General features: G+C 48.0%; 1 protein-coding gene across 5 annotated transcripts in view; it reads left to right on the top strand.

The window, feature by feature from the left end:
• Positions 1-16,071, top strand: part of LOC119466017 (barrier-to-autointegration factor) — a 19,968-nt gene extending 3,897 nt beyond the window's left edge. For 2 of the 5 annotated variants that reach the window (XM_049656992.1, XM_049656989.1), the window contains exons 2-3: positions 10,615-10,752; positions 15,867-16,071. In XM_049656992.1, coding sequence (XP_049512949.1) covers positions 10,627-10,752; positions 15,867-16,013 — 273 coding nt within the window. In that variant the 5' untranslated portion in view covers positions 10,615-10,626 and the 3' untranslated portion in view covers positions 16,014-16,071. Of the gene's footprint in view, positions 1-3,383; positions 3,482-6,005; positions 6,162-7,076; positions 7,098-10,614; positions 10,753-15,866 lie in introns of those variants that run through there. The other 3 variants (XM_049656991.1, XM_037726501.2, XM_049656990.1) reach the window with 3 other exon arrangements.
• The last annotated feature ends 1,080 nt before the right edge of the window (positions 16,072-17,151 follow it).

Here is a 17,151-nt window from a genome sequence, read left to right as displayed (position 1 = left end):
ACGGCGAGGACCTTCTCGCCGTACACGACGCGGGACAGGTCGTCGGCCAGGTCCCGGTGCCCGAGCTCCTGCAGCCGCACAAGGAGCGCGTGGAAGGTGCTGTTGGCCGGACGCTGCCGGTTCCACAGTTCTAGCAGCCGGTAGCAGGACAGCGCGTGCGACTCCGCGTGACCTGCAACAGATGTCAAGGTCTTAAGCGGTGTTGTGTGCTGCCCTTCGTCCAGCCAATGCAAGCCAATGCAAATCAAGGGTTACTGGACCGCTGCGTGCGTGACCATGAGCCGACTCCGCGAGCAGTGTAATGGGAAGTCGTGTTGTAGACGCCACGCGCTACAAATTTGTGGATCGCGAGGACTCTCGCCCTTGCCGCTCGCTTCGGAAGTCTGTCGCACGGCCCACCAGCCGTTGTGCGTATAGTCAGTCATACGCTTGGGATTTTTTTCAGCGAAGATGTTAGCCTTTAGTTGGGTCAGGAGTGTTTGTGGCCTCGTTCGGTGCTCACCCAAAAACAGTACTGCCAACTATAGCGGCCACGGCCACTCAGACAGGCCTCAAACGGCAGCTGGAAAATCACTTCGTCTTTAAATTTCCCTGTAACAAAACTACGTTTTCTCGTATATTCGAGTTACAGTCCGAAGCTATCACGTCTGCAGCTTGTGTGTAAGGCGTACTTTACGAGTTCTGGTTAGTTCAGGTTACGTAGCTGGTTAGGCGGGTACCGCTATAGATGCGGAGTGAGTGGCGTGCATGATAGGGTCACCGCGGCCTATCGCTTTCGGGGCACCGGCGTGTATACTTACTGGACAAAACCGGGCATATTGACTCGTGCCGCTTGTTGCGGACAAATTGGATTCTTACTTATAGCTCTTGACGGAACAGCATGTTTTCCGTTTCGTGCGATGTCCCGGCTAGGACTAGTCATTTGCTACGTCGGCACACGGGCGGAATCTGCTTTCAGAGTGTACATTTGATTCAGCGCTAAGGGAGCTAGAAGACGGGAAGAGCAGACGACTCCGGATTCTAAACTCTTCTCGACTGTCCATCTCGACTGAAGGAAGCGGATGGTACTGCCGCCACTCGGTTCAAGAGGGTCATTGTACTTCATTGGCAATCCACGGCGCGATTCATGCTCTAAAATCTACCCCCCTCGTTCTCAAAATCGCCATATTGCCGGCTCTGATTGGCTCGTTAGGCGGTTGCGTCCTCTCTGATTGGCTTAAAACGTCAATATGGCGAAATTTGGCAGTGCCCAAAATAGCGTTCCTGACGCTCTCGGCGTCTACTCGAGTGCAATGGATTGAACGTGTCGTTTTCAAGCAACTCCCCCCTCACGCAGGGTCGGTATTGAGCTGCAACGTCATCCTCAGTCGAGGAAGGAGCTCAGGGTTAAGGCCCGTTTGAAAAAAAAAAAAAAAAATACAGGTGCTGAGTCCACGCATACCGTCCGGCGTGTGGTCGAGGGCGTAGTCCTCGGAGGAGCGCAGCGACTCGACGAGGCGGCGGCACTGGTCCAGCTTCAGCCTGTCGGCCACGAGCCGAAGCTGGGCGTGGTTCAGGTCGGTCGCCCCGTCGAGGGCGACTGGCCACGCGTGCAGCAGCGCAGCCGTCAAGAGTACGGGGACCCAGCGCAGGGAAGAGTCGAGGCCGAACATCGCTTCTTGCTTTTTGTCTTCTTCTTCTTCTTTTTCCGCTAGGGGAGAGATGACCTCAAAGAGAGTGACGTCACGTGCCCTCTGAGGCGTGTACCCACTCTGGGGAGACTGGTCATGAGACGGGTAGCATAAATATAAGAAGTTATATATTATGAATGAATGAATGAGACCAAGACCGACCGAGGTGCCAAGAGCATTTTGTTCCAAAAAAGGAAAACGCGCAGGTTCACGCGCGAAGCAGAAGATCAGGGATGATGATGGCTATGTACATATGAAAATGATGAAATACGCTAATAGTGCTTACAATATATTTAAACCTAAAGTAAATGATTCAGCGATTTATTCGTGGGATTTAACGTCTCACAATAACGCTGGGGCTTTCAAACTAGACTTTCAAAGAGGTAAATAAACGAACCCAAAAGGAAAGGAAAGTGTGTGATTGATCATGTCAGAGAAACAACAAAGACGACGACGACGACGACGACGACGACGACGACGACGACGACGACGACAACAACAACAACAACAACAACAACAACAACAACAACAACAACAACAACACAACAACAACAACAACAACAACAACAAATGTTTGCGTGTTTTAGAAGGAATAAAGAAAAGAGGTTGTGGTGTGGCGATGATGTTGAAGCAGGCGGGGTAAGCCTGGCATACATAGCCGGCGTGCAATTGTTCCGCCTGATCCTCCTTTGAGTTGAAATCAGGGGTGTGTCACCAGGTGTCGATGAGCCTCGTGTCTTGCAGGAAGGCTGTCAGCAGTCGTTGTGCTCTCTTCCTGATTGCCACGGGCCCTCCGGGGAAAACGACGTCTTCAAAGGTCCTGTGCGCACGACCGCTCTTTTGTAGGCTGTCGACCATCGCTTTTCTTTCTGCGTCAAACTGCGGTCATAGCCAGGTGAAATGTTTGATGTCGGCAATGTCACCACAGAAGGCACAGAGCGGGGAAGCGCAACGCCCAGTCTTGAATAACTAAGCCGGGCTGTACGCGTAATTGGTTCTGATGCGGTACAACAACGTCGCTTCTGCGTGAGTAAGTCCATGAGTCATACAGGCTTCGTGTGAAGTCTTGTGGATCGCCCTAAAGTGAAAGCAGATTGCATCGTTAGGGTTCTGAAAAGTTTTTGGAGCTTTCACTTTTGGGACACATGTCAGCGCTATAGGCGTGCAAGGGCGTCAGCTTTTTCGTTTCCATCAATTCCTACGTGGGATGGTATCCATTGAAATCTTACGTTAAGTCCTTTGCTCGTTAGGTTGTTAATCAGTGCCAAAGATTGCCTTGTAAATTTCTCTCGAGGTAGGCCACGATGTAATCTTTGTAACGCTGACTTTGAGTCCGTCAGCACCACATCTCGTGCAGAAAAGGCCCGTAGTTACCGCAAAGCCGCGGTAATTGCGGCGCTTTCTACTGTTGTAGAGGAAACTACACGATCCAGGCGGCCAGACCATGACACCAGAAGGGAGGGTATGTAGAATGCCGCTGCACAGACTTAGCTGCACAGCTAAGTACTAGGGGGTTATTGTGTAAGTGTGCACCTAGTGGACATGTCCATTTCATCTAATGCTGAAGTGCTGATTGGCTGGGGGCGCCTGTCTCCTTCTGACACGTCGCACCCAGCAGCAGAGGAAATGGACGTGTCCACTAACTGGGCACTCACAGAATACCCCCCCCCCCCCCCTTCCTCCTCCAGGTGAACGCTGTATGGCGGAAAGCAGTTAAGACGGAAAAGACGGAAGTCACCTGCGTGCCCTGCGGTCCAACACCTGGTGTCTTGGTTTGTTTGGTGCCGCTGCTGGAAACACGACCTCAAAGGGTACTCACAACCGCCCCCCCCCCTTTTTATTGCGATAGCAATTATATGGACACTTCAACGGGATTTCTGCCGTCGGCGTCGCCGTCGCCGTGAGGTTCCGTATAGATTCCAAGGGCGATAAAATCGTCGCCGCGCGCCGTATGCGCGAGTAAAGCGTGAGACACACGGTCCGATTCGGTGTCCGATCCGGCGTCCGACGCGCCGGAACCGAGGCGTTTTGCCGTGCCGAAGCGCCGGATCGGATGCCCGGAGTGCGACAAACTGGACAGATTTTCACCGTCCGACGCTTCCGACAACCGCACCCTCGTTTGGCCGCAGCCAATGACAGCGCGCCTGGCATGTGACGTTCTCTGACGCACAAAACAGAGAGGCGGTGCCGGCGGGCCGGTTTCTCGTCGCCTCTTTTTTTTTTTTTTTCATGCCGGCTGCAACAGCATTGCTACAATTCGTTTCTGACACGAAATAGTTACCAGTTCGGAAAAATTATCTCGAACCTGTGCCTGTTCTGCAAAGCAGCTCCTAGTACTAGCACTTAGCTACTTGCGAGATCGGCCGGGAGCCGCGATGCGACAGCATTTCGCAGGTAGACAGCACACACCGACTGTCTGAGCGAGGCTACTCGCTTAGCTTGCACGCTTGCCCTTCGCATCGACGGCGTCGAGTAATCCAAGTGTATTTAATTACGGGTAACCTACGTGTACAGTGTTAATCGTGTTGTGAAAAATAAGCGCACTTCGACGAGCTCGGACTGGATCGCAAGAGCCGTCGGCCGTGGCGTCCGCCGAGCTAGGCATACCGGCCCTATCGCTGGCTGTCGGTGGAGCCGTCAGTAGAGAACACACCGCTGCGAAGTGTTTTGTCGCTCGCAAAGACGTAATTTTAGACGCTGTGATACGGAACCAAATGCTGATCATGCAACCCAGCGCAAGGGCAACTGGCAACGCAATCTCCCACGCGAAGGAAAAAAAAAAAAAAAAAGCGGGGAGGCAGCGCGGGAGGGAGGGGGCGAGCAGCTTCTACTCTGCCAACAAATACGCTTGCACTGGCTGTGGTGGCCGTCGCCCGCACCGTCTCTTATCTCCACACGGCCCTGGCACTTGTAAATGCCGCTCAGTTTCCGTTGAAGCGATAGACCGCACGCTTCTTCGCCCGCTGGCTGCAGCGGCTGCGCTTGCTGCCAGCGTTTTGACAGTCGTTGTCTGCGGTCATTCAGTGTGATCTATTCATGTTTGCTTGTGCGCGATGACACCACGCTTGTCAATTCAGTTAGAAAGCGAATGTGTCCAACTTTATGCGGCCGATAAAACTACTCTACTATCCCTACTCCGAATAGCTCTCTACCAATTTGCTATCGCAATTGATGCTTCGCCTTTCGGGCGAAACTGCGACATTTTTTTTTTACCGTGCGCGCGCACGCACGCTCGAAAGCGCACTCACACGTGTACATGAAAAAAAAAAAAGAAACCAATAAATTCATGGAAACTAAAACTAATGCTGGGAATGGAATACTCATAACGTCATTGCTCTATACTGCTGCATTTAAAATTTAGTTTCACAACATTTCTTGCATCTTCAGAATCAAGCATATTGCAGTGGAACAGATTAAGAATTTAGAATCCTTCGGCGCATTTTGTAAACTCTACAAAATGTGGACTCCATAAGAACGTCACATATGAGAACGATCATTTCATGACTAGCATACTTGGAAAGGCACATCTGCAGCGACTTGAGAAATATACCTGATGCAAAACATTGTGAAAAAAAAATTACAGAAGTGAACCCACTATACATGAGGCCACGTTGACGCCGAATGGAAATACCTTGTAAGTGATTTTATTGAAACACTTTATGCATGCTATTCAAACTTGCAGCACACGTCCAATCAGAAGCGTTTCAAAATGTATGCAACGTGTTTTAAATATCATTATGTTCATAAGTGCTTCGGCTTTTGATGCAACATCTTGTCATGCACAATTGTGCATACAGCGCCTGAGGGCATTGTATTAAGCACTGACTCAGCAGTTCATGTTCTGCAGAGAATAGATCCAGGCTACCGAGTGCGGCCTTCCAATTGATGCATCAAGTGTCAGTAACTGTTTTCTATGCATTTTTATATAAACCACTCATTTTCTTACACATATTTCGACACATTGCTAAAGACATCCATGTTTCGTGCATTCTGACACCAGCACTCCATTTTCAGCAGTGCTGGCGAGTGTTAACTGCAACATCAATGCAATTTGTCAGATTTTGCGGCCATTTTCCCTGAAACTGGTGCCAAGCACAGGACCTTTGCTAAGCTGATATTGCTTTCATTACTGCATAGTTTCAGTTCCTCAATTTGGATGTAGGATCAAAATGAATTACTACAAAGGTAATTAGCATAAACTGCAGGGGCGTAGCCAGGAGAGGGGGCACACCGGGAACGTGCATCCTTCGTCGTCTTCTCGTTCCCCCCTCGAGGTCGCTATCAGGAACGCCGACTATCAAGCGGAAAGCGATGTATCTAGTCGGTTACCATGGTGACGGCTGCAGAAGAATGAAGAGGAAAAGGACGTTGCGTCGCGCGCGACGAGAAGGCGAGCAGCGCATTTACACGCCGTATTCAGAACGTCTGCACTCTCCACTCGTTCGCCTCTGCAGCGCTTTACGCTTCGACACCTATTCCGTTTTACCAGCGGTGAGTTCGTTGAAACTGTTGCGTGCTGTGCTGCGCAGGCGTACGCGCACGTGAACGCCTGTCTTTAGTCGGCGTTCTCTTGGAATAACACAGGGCTGGAATAATGTGAACTGCTTTGTTCCAATGTCATTCCTCTTCTCGCTTCGTCAGTGCACGTCAGAGTTGCGCTCCGCCGGCGTTATCGACGGGATCAGCCGGCCGTGAAAGGCGGACGACAAGGGTGGCATAGAGCAGAGCGAAAGGAATCGCTACATTATGCTGGGCCCAGTTTGTTGTAATCTTCGTTACTGCCGCGGTTGTCGCTGTTAGAGCGTTTCATGGCTTTCTTTATTAGATTTTTTTATACGAGGTGAACGCTTAGTACGCACGAGAGAATCCGGCTATGCACCACTTATGTGGCATCAAGTATAGCAAACTCCATTTTAATGATGCGCCGTAACTGGCCCTCATGTACACGTACACAGTGAATCCGAAACTTTGTGCTGCAGACACGGAAATGCTGAAATGCAGGTCGGGGTGGCGTTCAGGTGTCAGAGCAACCTTTAGGCAGCAGACTTTACTGGGCTGGTATAATGCATGGATTCAGTTTACTCGATCCTATTTCTTTCTTATCATCCTCAGTTCACGGCCCACCGAGCCCAGTGATAACGGGCTGAAGCGACGCTCGGACTACAGCCGAAGTGCTGCATTATACCAGCCCAGTAAAGTCTGCTGCCTAAAGGTTGCTCTGACACCTGAACGCCATCCCGACCTGCATTTCAGCATTTCAGTGTCTGCAGCACAAAGTTTCGGATTCACTGTGTACGTCCTCAGTTCACGGCCCACCGAGCCCAGTGATAACGGGTCCGAAGCGACGCTCGGACTACAGCCGAAGTGCTATAAGGAATAGCATTTCAATAGGACCGTTACATTATCCAGGCCATCTACACGAACGCGGTGAATCAATACCAAATGCTGTCATGTGAAATCTATTGTCTTGCTACCGTTGTATTCGTCAGACTAATACAGCTTTTCTACTCTCTTGCACCGCACTTGTACAACTCTAGATTGTACTGTATGGATTTTTACGAATTCTGCTGTATCATGCTCAATATTTCTTGTGTCCTTGCTGCAAACATCTCATATGTGACCGGAATTACGTTTAGCTTAAAATAAACTGGGATTTAGTATCTTATCAGATGGACCTTACGCGTGTCGCACTAGTAATTACGGCTGTTCGAAAATTTCCACCTAAAAATATACGCGAAATCGCACGCCTGTAGGGACTCTTTCTTTATGCGTTTACAAACGAACCTCCACTGACGCCCTTAGTGTGACGTCACCGAAGGCTTGCACGCCAATTTGCTCACTGGCACTTTCACGGTCTGTTACTACTTTGCGAAATCACGGGCTTCTGGATTTGGCCAATCAGACGTAGAAGTAAGTAATGATCTGTTCTTGCACGTATAGCTAATTGATTGAACGTCTTGAACTAGGGAACAGTGCGAAAGACGAGTACGCAGAAGAGGCACACAACAACCACATGTATCGCTGTGTGCTGTCTGGTTGTTGTGTGCCTCTTCTGCGCCCTCATCTTTCGCGCTGAGTGTTCTGAACGTGTGTGCAAGCTGTGGGTTCGGCTCCCGCCCGTGACTACTTGTTTTCTCGCCCATTTTAATTTCTGTTCGGCTTAACATTTCTACACTTAAATTAAAAATAATAAATATTTTCGCGTATTCTTTCCTTATGAAGAAACAGAACAGTTTTATGAAGTTGTTCAATTAGCGACGAGAAAGGTGCAAACTCAGTATACTGTAGTCGTGGGCGACTTCAATACAAAAGTGGGGAAAAAGCACCCTGGTGAACAAGCAGTTGGCAACTACGGCATCGATTCTGGGAACACTAGAGGAGAGATGTTGGTAGAATTCGCAGAAAGGATTCGGCTCCGAATAATCAATATCTTCTTCAGGGAGCCTAGCAGCAGGAAGTGGACCTGGAAAAGCCCTAATGGAGGAACAAGAAATGAAATAGATTTCATACTCTCTGTCGAAACCAGCTTATTGCAGGATGTAGAAGTGCATTGTAGGGTAAAGTGCAGTGACCATAGGTTAGTGAGGTCTTGGATTTGTCTCAATTTGAAGAGAGAAAGAGTAAAATTAGTCAAGAAGACACAGGCCAATCTAGACGCAGTAAGGGTAAAAGCAAACCAATTCAGGCTAGGAGCTCGCAAACAAATATGCAGCTTTAGAACAGAAAGATGAAGAAAACATATAGGTAATGAATGAAACCATAACTAGGCTGACCTCAGAAGCAGCAAATGAAGTGGAGGGTAAGGCACCAAGGCAACCAGTATAGGTAAGCTCTCCCAAGTAACAAATGACGTAATAAAGAAATGACAAAGCATGAAAGTGTCAAACTCGAGAGATCAGATAGAATTCGCTGAACTGTTACAACTGATAAACAAGAAGAAGGTAAGGGATATTCGAAATTATAACGTGGGAAAGATTTGGGAAGCCGTAAAATATGGACTCAGCATGAAATCATTGAGAAGAAAACTTGGCATAGGACAAGGCAAGATGTATGCACTGAAATATAAGCAGGGCAATATCATAAGCAATTTCGATGACATAGTAAAAGCAGTGGAAGAATTCTATACTGACCTGTACAGTGCCCCAAAGCAGCCAAGCTACTTTCATTCGAAGGAGTGATGACCAGGATACAGAGGCTCCTTCTATAGCTAGTCGTGAAGTTAGAAGGACCTTGCAAGATATTACCCGGGGAAAGCCGCTGGAGAAAATGGAATAACAATCGATTTAATCAAAATGGAGGAGATATCATGCTTGAAAAGCTTGCAGCCCTTTATGCGCAATGCCTCACGACTTCAAGTGTACCAGAGAACTGAAAGAATGCCAACATTATACTAATCCATAAGAACGGAGACGTTAGAGAACTGAAAAATTATAGGCCCATCAGCTTGCTTTCAATACTGTATAAAATATTCACCAATATGTTTACAATAGAATGAGGGCGACATTTGACTTTAATCAACCAAGAGAACAGACTGGCTTCAGGAAGGGATATTCTACAATAGATCACACGCGTGTCATCAGTCGGGTAATAGAGAAATCTGCGGAGTACAATCAACCTCCCTATATGGCTTTCATAGATTATGAAAAAGCATTTGATTCAGTAGAGATAGCAGAAGTCATAGAGGAATTGCGTAATCAATGAGTACAGGAGGCATACGTGAATATCTTAGCAAATATCTACAAAGATTACACAGCTACCTTGGTTCTCCACAAGAAAAGTAGAAAGTTACCTATCAGGAAAGGGGTCAGGCAAGGAGACACAATCTCTCCAATTCTATTCACTGCATCCTTAGAAAAAGTATTCAAGCTCTTAGACTGGGAAGGCTTAGGAGTGAGGATCAACGGCGAATATCTCAGCAACCTTCGGCTTGCAGATGACATTGTCCTATTCAGCAACAATGGGGACGAAATACAACAAATGATTCAGCACCTTAACCGAGAAAGTGTAAGAGTGTGGTTCAAGATTAATATGCAGAAGACCAAGATAATGTTCAATAGCCTGGTAAGGGAACAAGAGTTCAAAATCGCCAGTCAGCCTCTAGAGTCTGTAAAAGAGTACATTTATCTAGGTCAATTATTCACAGGCGACCCTGATCATGAGAAGGGAAATTTATAGAAGAATACAATTGTGTTGGAGTGCATATGGCAGGCATCGCCAAATCCTGATTGGGAGCTTACCACTGTCATTGAAAAGAAAAATGTACAATCATTGCATTCTACCGGTGCTAACATATGGGGCAGAAACTTGGAGGTTAACAAAGAAGCTCGAGAACAAGTTCAGGACCGCACAAAGAGCGATGGAACGAATTAGACATAACGGTAAGAGATAGGAAGAGAGCGGTGTGGATCAGAGAGCAAACGGGGATAGCCGACATTCTAATTGACATTAAGAGAGAAATGGAGCTGGGAAGGCCATGCAATACGTAGGATAGATAACCGGCGGACCACTAGAGTTACAGAATGGATACAAAGAGGAGGGAAGCGCAGTCGAGGACGGCAGAAAACTAGGTGGGGTGATGAAGTTAGGAAATTTGCAGGTGCAAGTTGGAATCAGCTAGCACAAGACGGGTAATTGGAGATCGCAGGGAGAGGCCTTCATCCTGCAGTGGACATAAATACAGGCTGATGATGATGATTCTTTCTTTGGCTTCATCAACTGCCGACATTTCAATAAGTGATATGTCATTCGCACGACTGTTGTAAGTATTTCTGGGTTAACGAAATTCTCGGTTTAACAAAATAGTTATCGGGTCCAATTAACTTCTTTATATCGATGTTCAACTGTAATCGTTCCGAAATCGGTCCCATAGTTAAGCAGCAAAGCTACGGTTTTGTGGCTAAAGGGCTGAAATGTCACTACAGTTGCTGGGTGATTATCTATGCAGCAAAACCGAGCCATGTCTTCGACGTCACAGAAGCACCGGAACTTTGTCTCCGAGCCCATGGGGGAGAAGGACGTGACGGACCTTGCCGGTATTGGCGACGTCCTCGGCAAGCGGCTGAAAAACAAAGCGTTTGATAAGGTGCGGTCAGCCGTTCCCGTGGTCGTAGATTTTGGACGATCATTTTCGTGCATGCCTTCACTTTTGCGTGACGCAACGTCCAACGCGACGCCTTGTTGGTGAGACGGGGCATCTCATCCACTGGGCTGTCCGATTGACGCGCCCTGAAAGTGATGTCCCTGCGAGTGATTGACCTAGTTAACGACGCCTTCTTCTGGTGCTGCGCCTGCAAGCCTCTCTATACGTGAGAGAAAGGTACAGAAGAAATTATGGAATAACCTTGGTTATGGTAATGGCATAGTTAGTAACGCAAGGGACTCAGATGGCCTGAATTAAGCACAAAAGCTATACAATACATTTTTGTGAATTGTTTATTGTGATATCAATCAATAAATCAATCAATCAATCAACGAACCAACCAACCAATAAATAAATAAATAAATAAATAAATAAATAAATAAATAAATAAATAAATAAATAAATACACACCCGTCAGCACAGAGGCTTGCTGGTCTATCACATCACTGCCGATTCGATGTAAGCGGCCCAGTTGATTCGGCGTAAGCGGCCTGGTACCAACATACACCGGTGGGTACCAGTGTATGTGGCCCGAGTCAGTCACTCTGATGGAGAGGGGTAGGTTTAGTTGGGTTTTAGAGGGAAGTAATGAAGTCGTGGCTCATATTCCTATAGAACATGTGTTAGGGCACCCGTTGGATTCATGTTCACTTTGGTAAGGGGTCAGTATACCTGTGCCCGTATAATATCGTTCCTGACTAGTGTTAATAAGGTATTCCTTTGGGCTTGCTTAAAAAAAAATGTACATTTCCTTCGGGTTGGCTCGTTCTAGTTAGCTTCGTGTCGATATAAAGGACCAGTCTTCTATGGATAGGTGGTTCTGGCTCTAGGTGTGGCTGGTGAGTGTCGGGGAAGGCTGGAGCCCGGCGTAACGCTTCGCGGTCCAGCTGGCTGACCCTTTAATTACCCTCCCGTTCCTCGTGCTCTTGTATTTATACTAGAGCACTACAAGAGCCTGAATTTGCGACCCGGGCCCGCTTTATGAAACCCGAGCCCAGCCCGGGCGTATATGACCAAGCCAACCCTGGCCCGGCCCGGGCCCGGCCCGGGCGTTCATTACTAAGCTTAGCCATGGCCCGCATGTGCATGACCAGGCCCAGCCTGTAAGTAAAAAAAAAAAAAATACAGATTGTACCGTATGTATCAGCCTCACCTTCTCGGGGTCTCATCAGCTGCAGTGTATACGCAATAAAATACCGAAATCGTTGTTTCTCCCATGGGAACATCTGCGATCTGTCCCATTGCCTGTGCTGTTATTTTTGCGCTGGTGCGCCCGCATTTACCTTGATCGTACGATTTGGTCCTATGAGGTCCTTTAGCATGCGAAAATATATATACAGGCTGTTTCAGGGAACACTTTGAAAAATTTTAACCGTTGCCTGTGGCAGATAGCACAATTCTAGTTGATGAGCTGGCCTACTCGAAGAGGCGGACATTACTTGCACAAAAAATTGAAATACATAATCGACTAATTAACAAACATTCACGGATTAAGTTTTTGACTAATTACCTTATGGCCCATATTGCAATTTACAAAATCTAGCCCAAGGCGCAAGGTAGCCCAAGGCCCAAGGTTCGCAAGGCGATCCACTTGGAACGAATTCTCAGGATGACACCAGTTTCGAGATATTAATTCCCGAACTTTGCGGAGAAATGCATTCGCGTTCCAGATACTTTCTTAACAAAACGTCGTGTTAAGAACACAAAAGTAACTGCCCGATCTGCTACGCTTGCGGAATTCAGGGTCATGTTGCGCGCTTCTGTCGCCGACGCTTCGCGGCGATCACGGGTACACCGAGATATCCTGACTACTACTTCCGACCGCCCTATATCGCACGCAGCCAGAACGAGAACCTGAAGCATACGCCCGTGATACCCAGCCCACTTCCGATGGCCAACCTTTTGCTGCTTTTCATTCACCCTCACCACGCCGACGTTCTCTTTCGCCTATGCGTCGTCGGTCCAGTGCTGGTGAGGCGGGAAACTGACTGCCGCAGCTTCTGAGGCACGAGCTGCGCCGTCGTCCACCTGTCTAAGTCCTCGCTTGTCCCCCGCCAATGTTATTGAATTGTTTATTGAACTCTTGCGCTTGTGGACACTGGCGCCGCTATTTCTGTAATGAGCCATAAGTTTTGCCGCTTCATCCGTAAAGCGATGACGCCACCTTCAGGGTTTTCTTTCGGTACTGCGAGCGCACAATATATTCAACCCGTTGCAGCATGTACGGCCGAGGTGCTGATACAAAACGTGATCTACAGCGTTATGTTTCTTGTGCTGGCTTCGTGTTCCCATGGCCTGATCCTCGGGTGGGATTTTTTTTTTTGTCCCGTGATCACGCCCTTATCGAGTGCGCTCGTGCTCAGGTAGAGCTCTCTGTGTTCCCTGAGACGCCTTCCACCCATGTGGCCGGTCCTGGGGATAGAAAGCTTGTCGTCACCGCCGATGCTGACCCGCCACCTCAGAGTGCCGTCATTGTTCCCGTTTCCGGTCCCGCCCTTTCCGACGCCACCGTTCTGTTCACGCCCATCTGACATGTTTCGTCGCCGCCACAATACGTCACTGCCATTTGACATCTTCGCGCTTTATCGGGATAATCCCGGACTACTTGTTTGCAAGCCCAACAACTCGGGCCCTCTGACTTTGTGCCGTAATGAAACTCTCGGCCAGGTTCAGCCTGTAGACGCTGATGTTATCGTACCCCTTGATCCCTCCGTGCCTGAGACAAAACATCAGCTGAACGCTCTGACTCCTCACCTTGCGTCCGACGCTGTGCTCTAGGATTCTTTTCACCAGTTCCATCGACAGCGACCTCGCTCCAGCTGAACGGACGCAGCTTCTTGCCCTTCTACACGAGTTCCGCACTTTGTTTGACTTGCCTGCAAGCGCCACTCGGCCGAACTAATGCGGTTGTTCACACGATTAACACTGGGCCTCACGCTCCTTTGCGACAGCGTCCCTACCGTGTGTCACCTGCGGAACGTCGTGTCATTAGGGAGCAAGTTGACGACATGCTTCAGCGCGGAGTCATTACGCCTTCTTGCAGCCCCTGGTCCTCTCCTGTTGTACTGGCCAAAAATAAAGATGGCTCTATTAGATTCTGTGTGGACTACCGGCGCCTCAACAAGATTACTCGCAAAGACGTTTATCCTCTCCCTCGAATAGACGACGCCCGCGATTGCCTTCAAGGTGCCTAATTTTTTTTTCTTCCCTCGACTTGCGATCTGGATATTGGCAGGTCACTATGGCGGAGTGTGATCGTCCCAAGACGGCGTTCGTTACACCGGATGGCCTGTATGAATTTACCCTGATGCCTCTCGGACTTTGCAATGCGCCCGCAACATTCGAACGGATGATGGACGGCATTTTACGCGGTGTGAAATGGAACTTATGTCTGTGCTATCTGGATTACGACAGACGTCGTCGTGTTCTCCCCCGATTTCGCCACACATCTCGCTCGTTTACGCACAATTCTACGCTGCCTTACAAACGCACGCCTTCAACTGAACCCGAAGAAATGTCACTTCGGGGCTCGCCGGCTCAGCATCCTCGGCCACGTCGTCTCCAAAGATTGAATTCTCCCTTACCCGGAAAAACTACGTGCTGTTGCCGAGTTTCCGAAGCCTTCTACCATCAAACAACTTCGAAGCTTTGTCGCCTTGGCCTCCTATTTTCGTCACTTCGTCCGAAATTTCGCCTCAATCATAGCACCGCTTACAGAGATCCTCGCCTGCGAAGACGCATTCGTGACTCTGCGCCGCCTACTTACTTCACCACCCGTGCTACGCCATTATGACCCTGCTGCGCCAACCGAAATACATACATACAGATGCCAGTGGTATCGGTCTTGGTGCCGTTCTCGCGCATGTTACGCATTCTCTAACTGAACCAGTTTCGAGATATTAATTTTCAATGTGTCCGACGAAATGCATGGACGTTCCAGTTAACTTTTTGAGAAAAAGCACAAAGTTAACTGGAACGTCCATGCATTTCGTCGGACACGTTGAAAATTAATATCTCGAAACTGGTTCTGTCCTGAGAATTCGTTCCAAGTGGTTACGCCTTGAGAACTCAGTGCCTATAATTCGTAGATTGAAAGAGGTGCCGTAAATAATTAATTATAAAGTTAATTAGCGCAATTATGTTAATTATTCAAATAGGCGATTTGATATCTCATGGAAGTAATGGCCGCCTCATCGAGTAGTTTAGATCAAGGAATATAATTGTGCTATCTGCCACATTCAAATATATATATATATATATATATATATATATATATATATATATATATATATATATGCAGCGCGAAAATGCGAATACAGTAGAGAACAGCTGCCTGTTATTGATAGGACATTGTGTCGGGTTTTGTATGATCTTGTATGATTATGTGGCGGGGTAGTGTCACGTGGTTCCTTCAACTCATGAACTTCTTTTGTGCCTACCTTTTACGATATATAGGCCTATGTCAAATGTGATGAGATGGCACTTATTAAGGGTGGTATTCAAGAATAATGAAGAATAAATTTTCAGTTAGTATAGCTAAACGCTGGTCCTATGTGTATACGTGTACGAAACAGAGGGGCACCTGTCTTCATAAAAAAAAAAAAAAAATCACCCAATGTTGTGACAAGGGGAACTGTCCTCGTTAAGACAACAGCCAACGCATTTGTAATGGGACCTGTATTCGTCAGGGAAACAGCCAGGTTATCTGTCTCTACTGCCTTCGACATTTCGCGCGGGTTATCTGGTAGAAATGAGGGGCACGGTTATTTGCACGGTACCCCTTATTTATTCTCGTTCTTTAGCAGTACCGCCGCTCTGTACTGAAAGTTGCTTTGAAAACTCAAGTTGCACACTGAGGTGCGAGGCAGACGCGCAAGTCACCCATGAGTTAACGATGACAAATCACAGATATGATGACATATCGAATATTGCTCGAAGAATAAAAAAAAAATTAAGGTGCTTTGCATTTTCGTTTTGTATGGAAGTGAAGTTTTGCATGCCTGTATTGTGTTGATTTAAGGGAATGAAATAAACGTTACTCTCTTCTGTTGTTCTAGGCCTATGTCGTCCTTGGGCAGTTCTTGGTGATGAAGAAGAACAAGCAAATGTTTGAAAGCTGGTTGAAAAGTACCTGCGATGCCAACAGCAAGCAAGCGGGAGACTGCTACCAGTGCTTGCACGACTGGTGCCAGGAGTTCTTGTAAACTTTTACCCACTCGGGCACTGTCCTCACTGTAAAGCTAATGCCCCGTTCACACCGCAAGATTTCCGGTTGGCGTGACAACATCGGCGACCGGAAAATCCGCATCGCGCGACGTCGTGCGGCAGAAAAACGCTGTCGCCGCGCCGATCGATCCGAGACCGATTTTCGTCGCCGGAAATAAAAAAAATAAAAAATAAAAAAAAAACCATCGCTTGTCGCAAGCCAATCAGAACGCGGGATTACGAGAGAACGGAGGTGGCGGATACGGTCACGGTGTAAGAAGGGCTAGTGCTCCGACGAACGCAGGCGACGCGTCTAACAAATGTTCGATTACGTCAAGCGCCGCCGCAAGGGGCAACACATGTATTGGTGGCCTGTCGTACAGCCGTTTTTGTTGGGTACCGATGTGGAGGACCCATATGGAGACCCCATATGGGGACCACAACGAAACTAACGAAGTGGCAGGCCACTAAGGCAAGGTGGTGCTCTCTAGGAGGCGCAGAACATCTATTTGACAACCTCTTCCCATTCTGGCGGCGCGCCGTCGGAGCGCTTTTCTTCGTACACCGTGCAACCGGTTAGATATTTTGCAAATGGCGCAGCCATGTCCTGTCACGTCATTGTATGCAAGCATATTAGCTGGTGTTTTGTACACTTGTACCGTGCTTCGTGTAAAGAGAAGCCTCAAGGACAAGTGTACTATGTAGTACATGGACGTTACGTGCATTCATATAACTGTGGATTAAGCGTGCTTGTCTGTTTCCCATGTTGGTACGAGCCGAATCGGGCTGTCGCCGTGATTACGTAGCATTTTGTTCTCTGTGCTGTTGCGTTGGAGAAAATTACCGCGATCATTTCGGCCCGTTGCAAAATTAATTCGTCTGCGAATAGCAACGCGGTTTGTCCTGTGCTGTGTATACGTAGGTATCATCATCATCATCATTATCAGCCTATATTTATGTTTACTGCAGGACGAACGCCTCTCCCTGCGATCTCAAATTACCCCTGTTTTGCGCTAGCTGATTCCAACTTGCGCCTGCACGTTTCCTAACTTCAACACCCCACCTAGTTTTCTGCCGTCCTCGACTGCGCTTCCCTTCTCTTGGTATCCATTCTGTAACTCTAATGGTCCATCGGTT

Source organism: Dermacentor silvarum, chromosome 10 (genome assembly GCF_013339745.2).
Source record: "Dermacentor silvarum isolate Dsil-2018 chromosome 10, BIME_Dsil_1.4, whole genome shotgun sequence".
In the NCBI taxonomy this organism is placed as follows: Eukaryota; Metazoa; Arthropoda; class Arachnida; order Ixodida; family Ixodidae; genus Dermacentor; species Dermacentor silvarum.
Note: the sequence above shows the minus strand (reverse complement) of the source record. Positions and strands in the feature narration are given on the sequence as shown.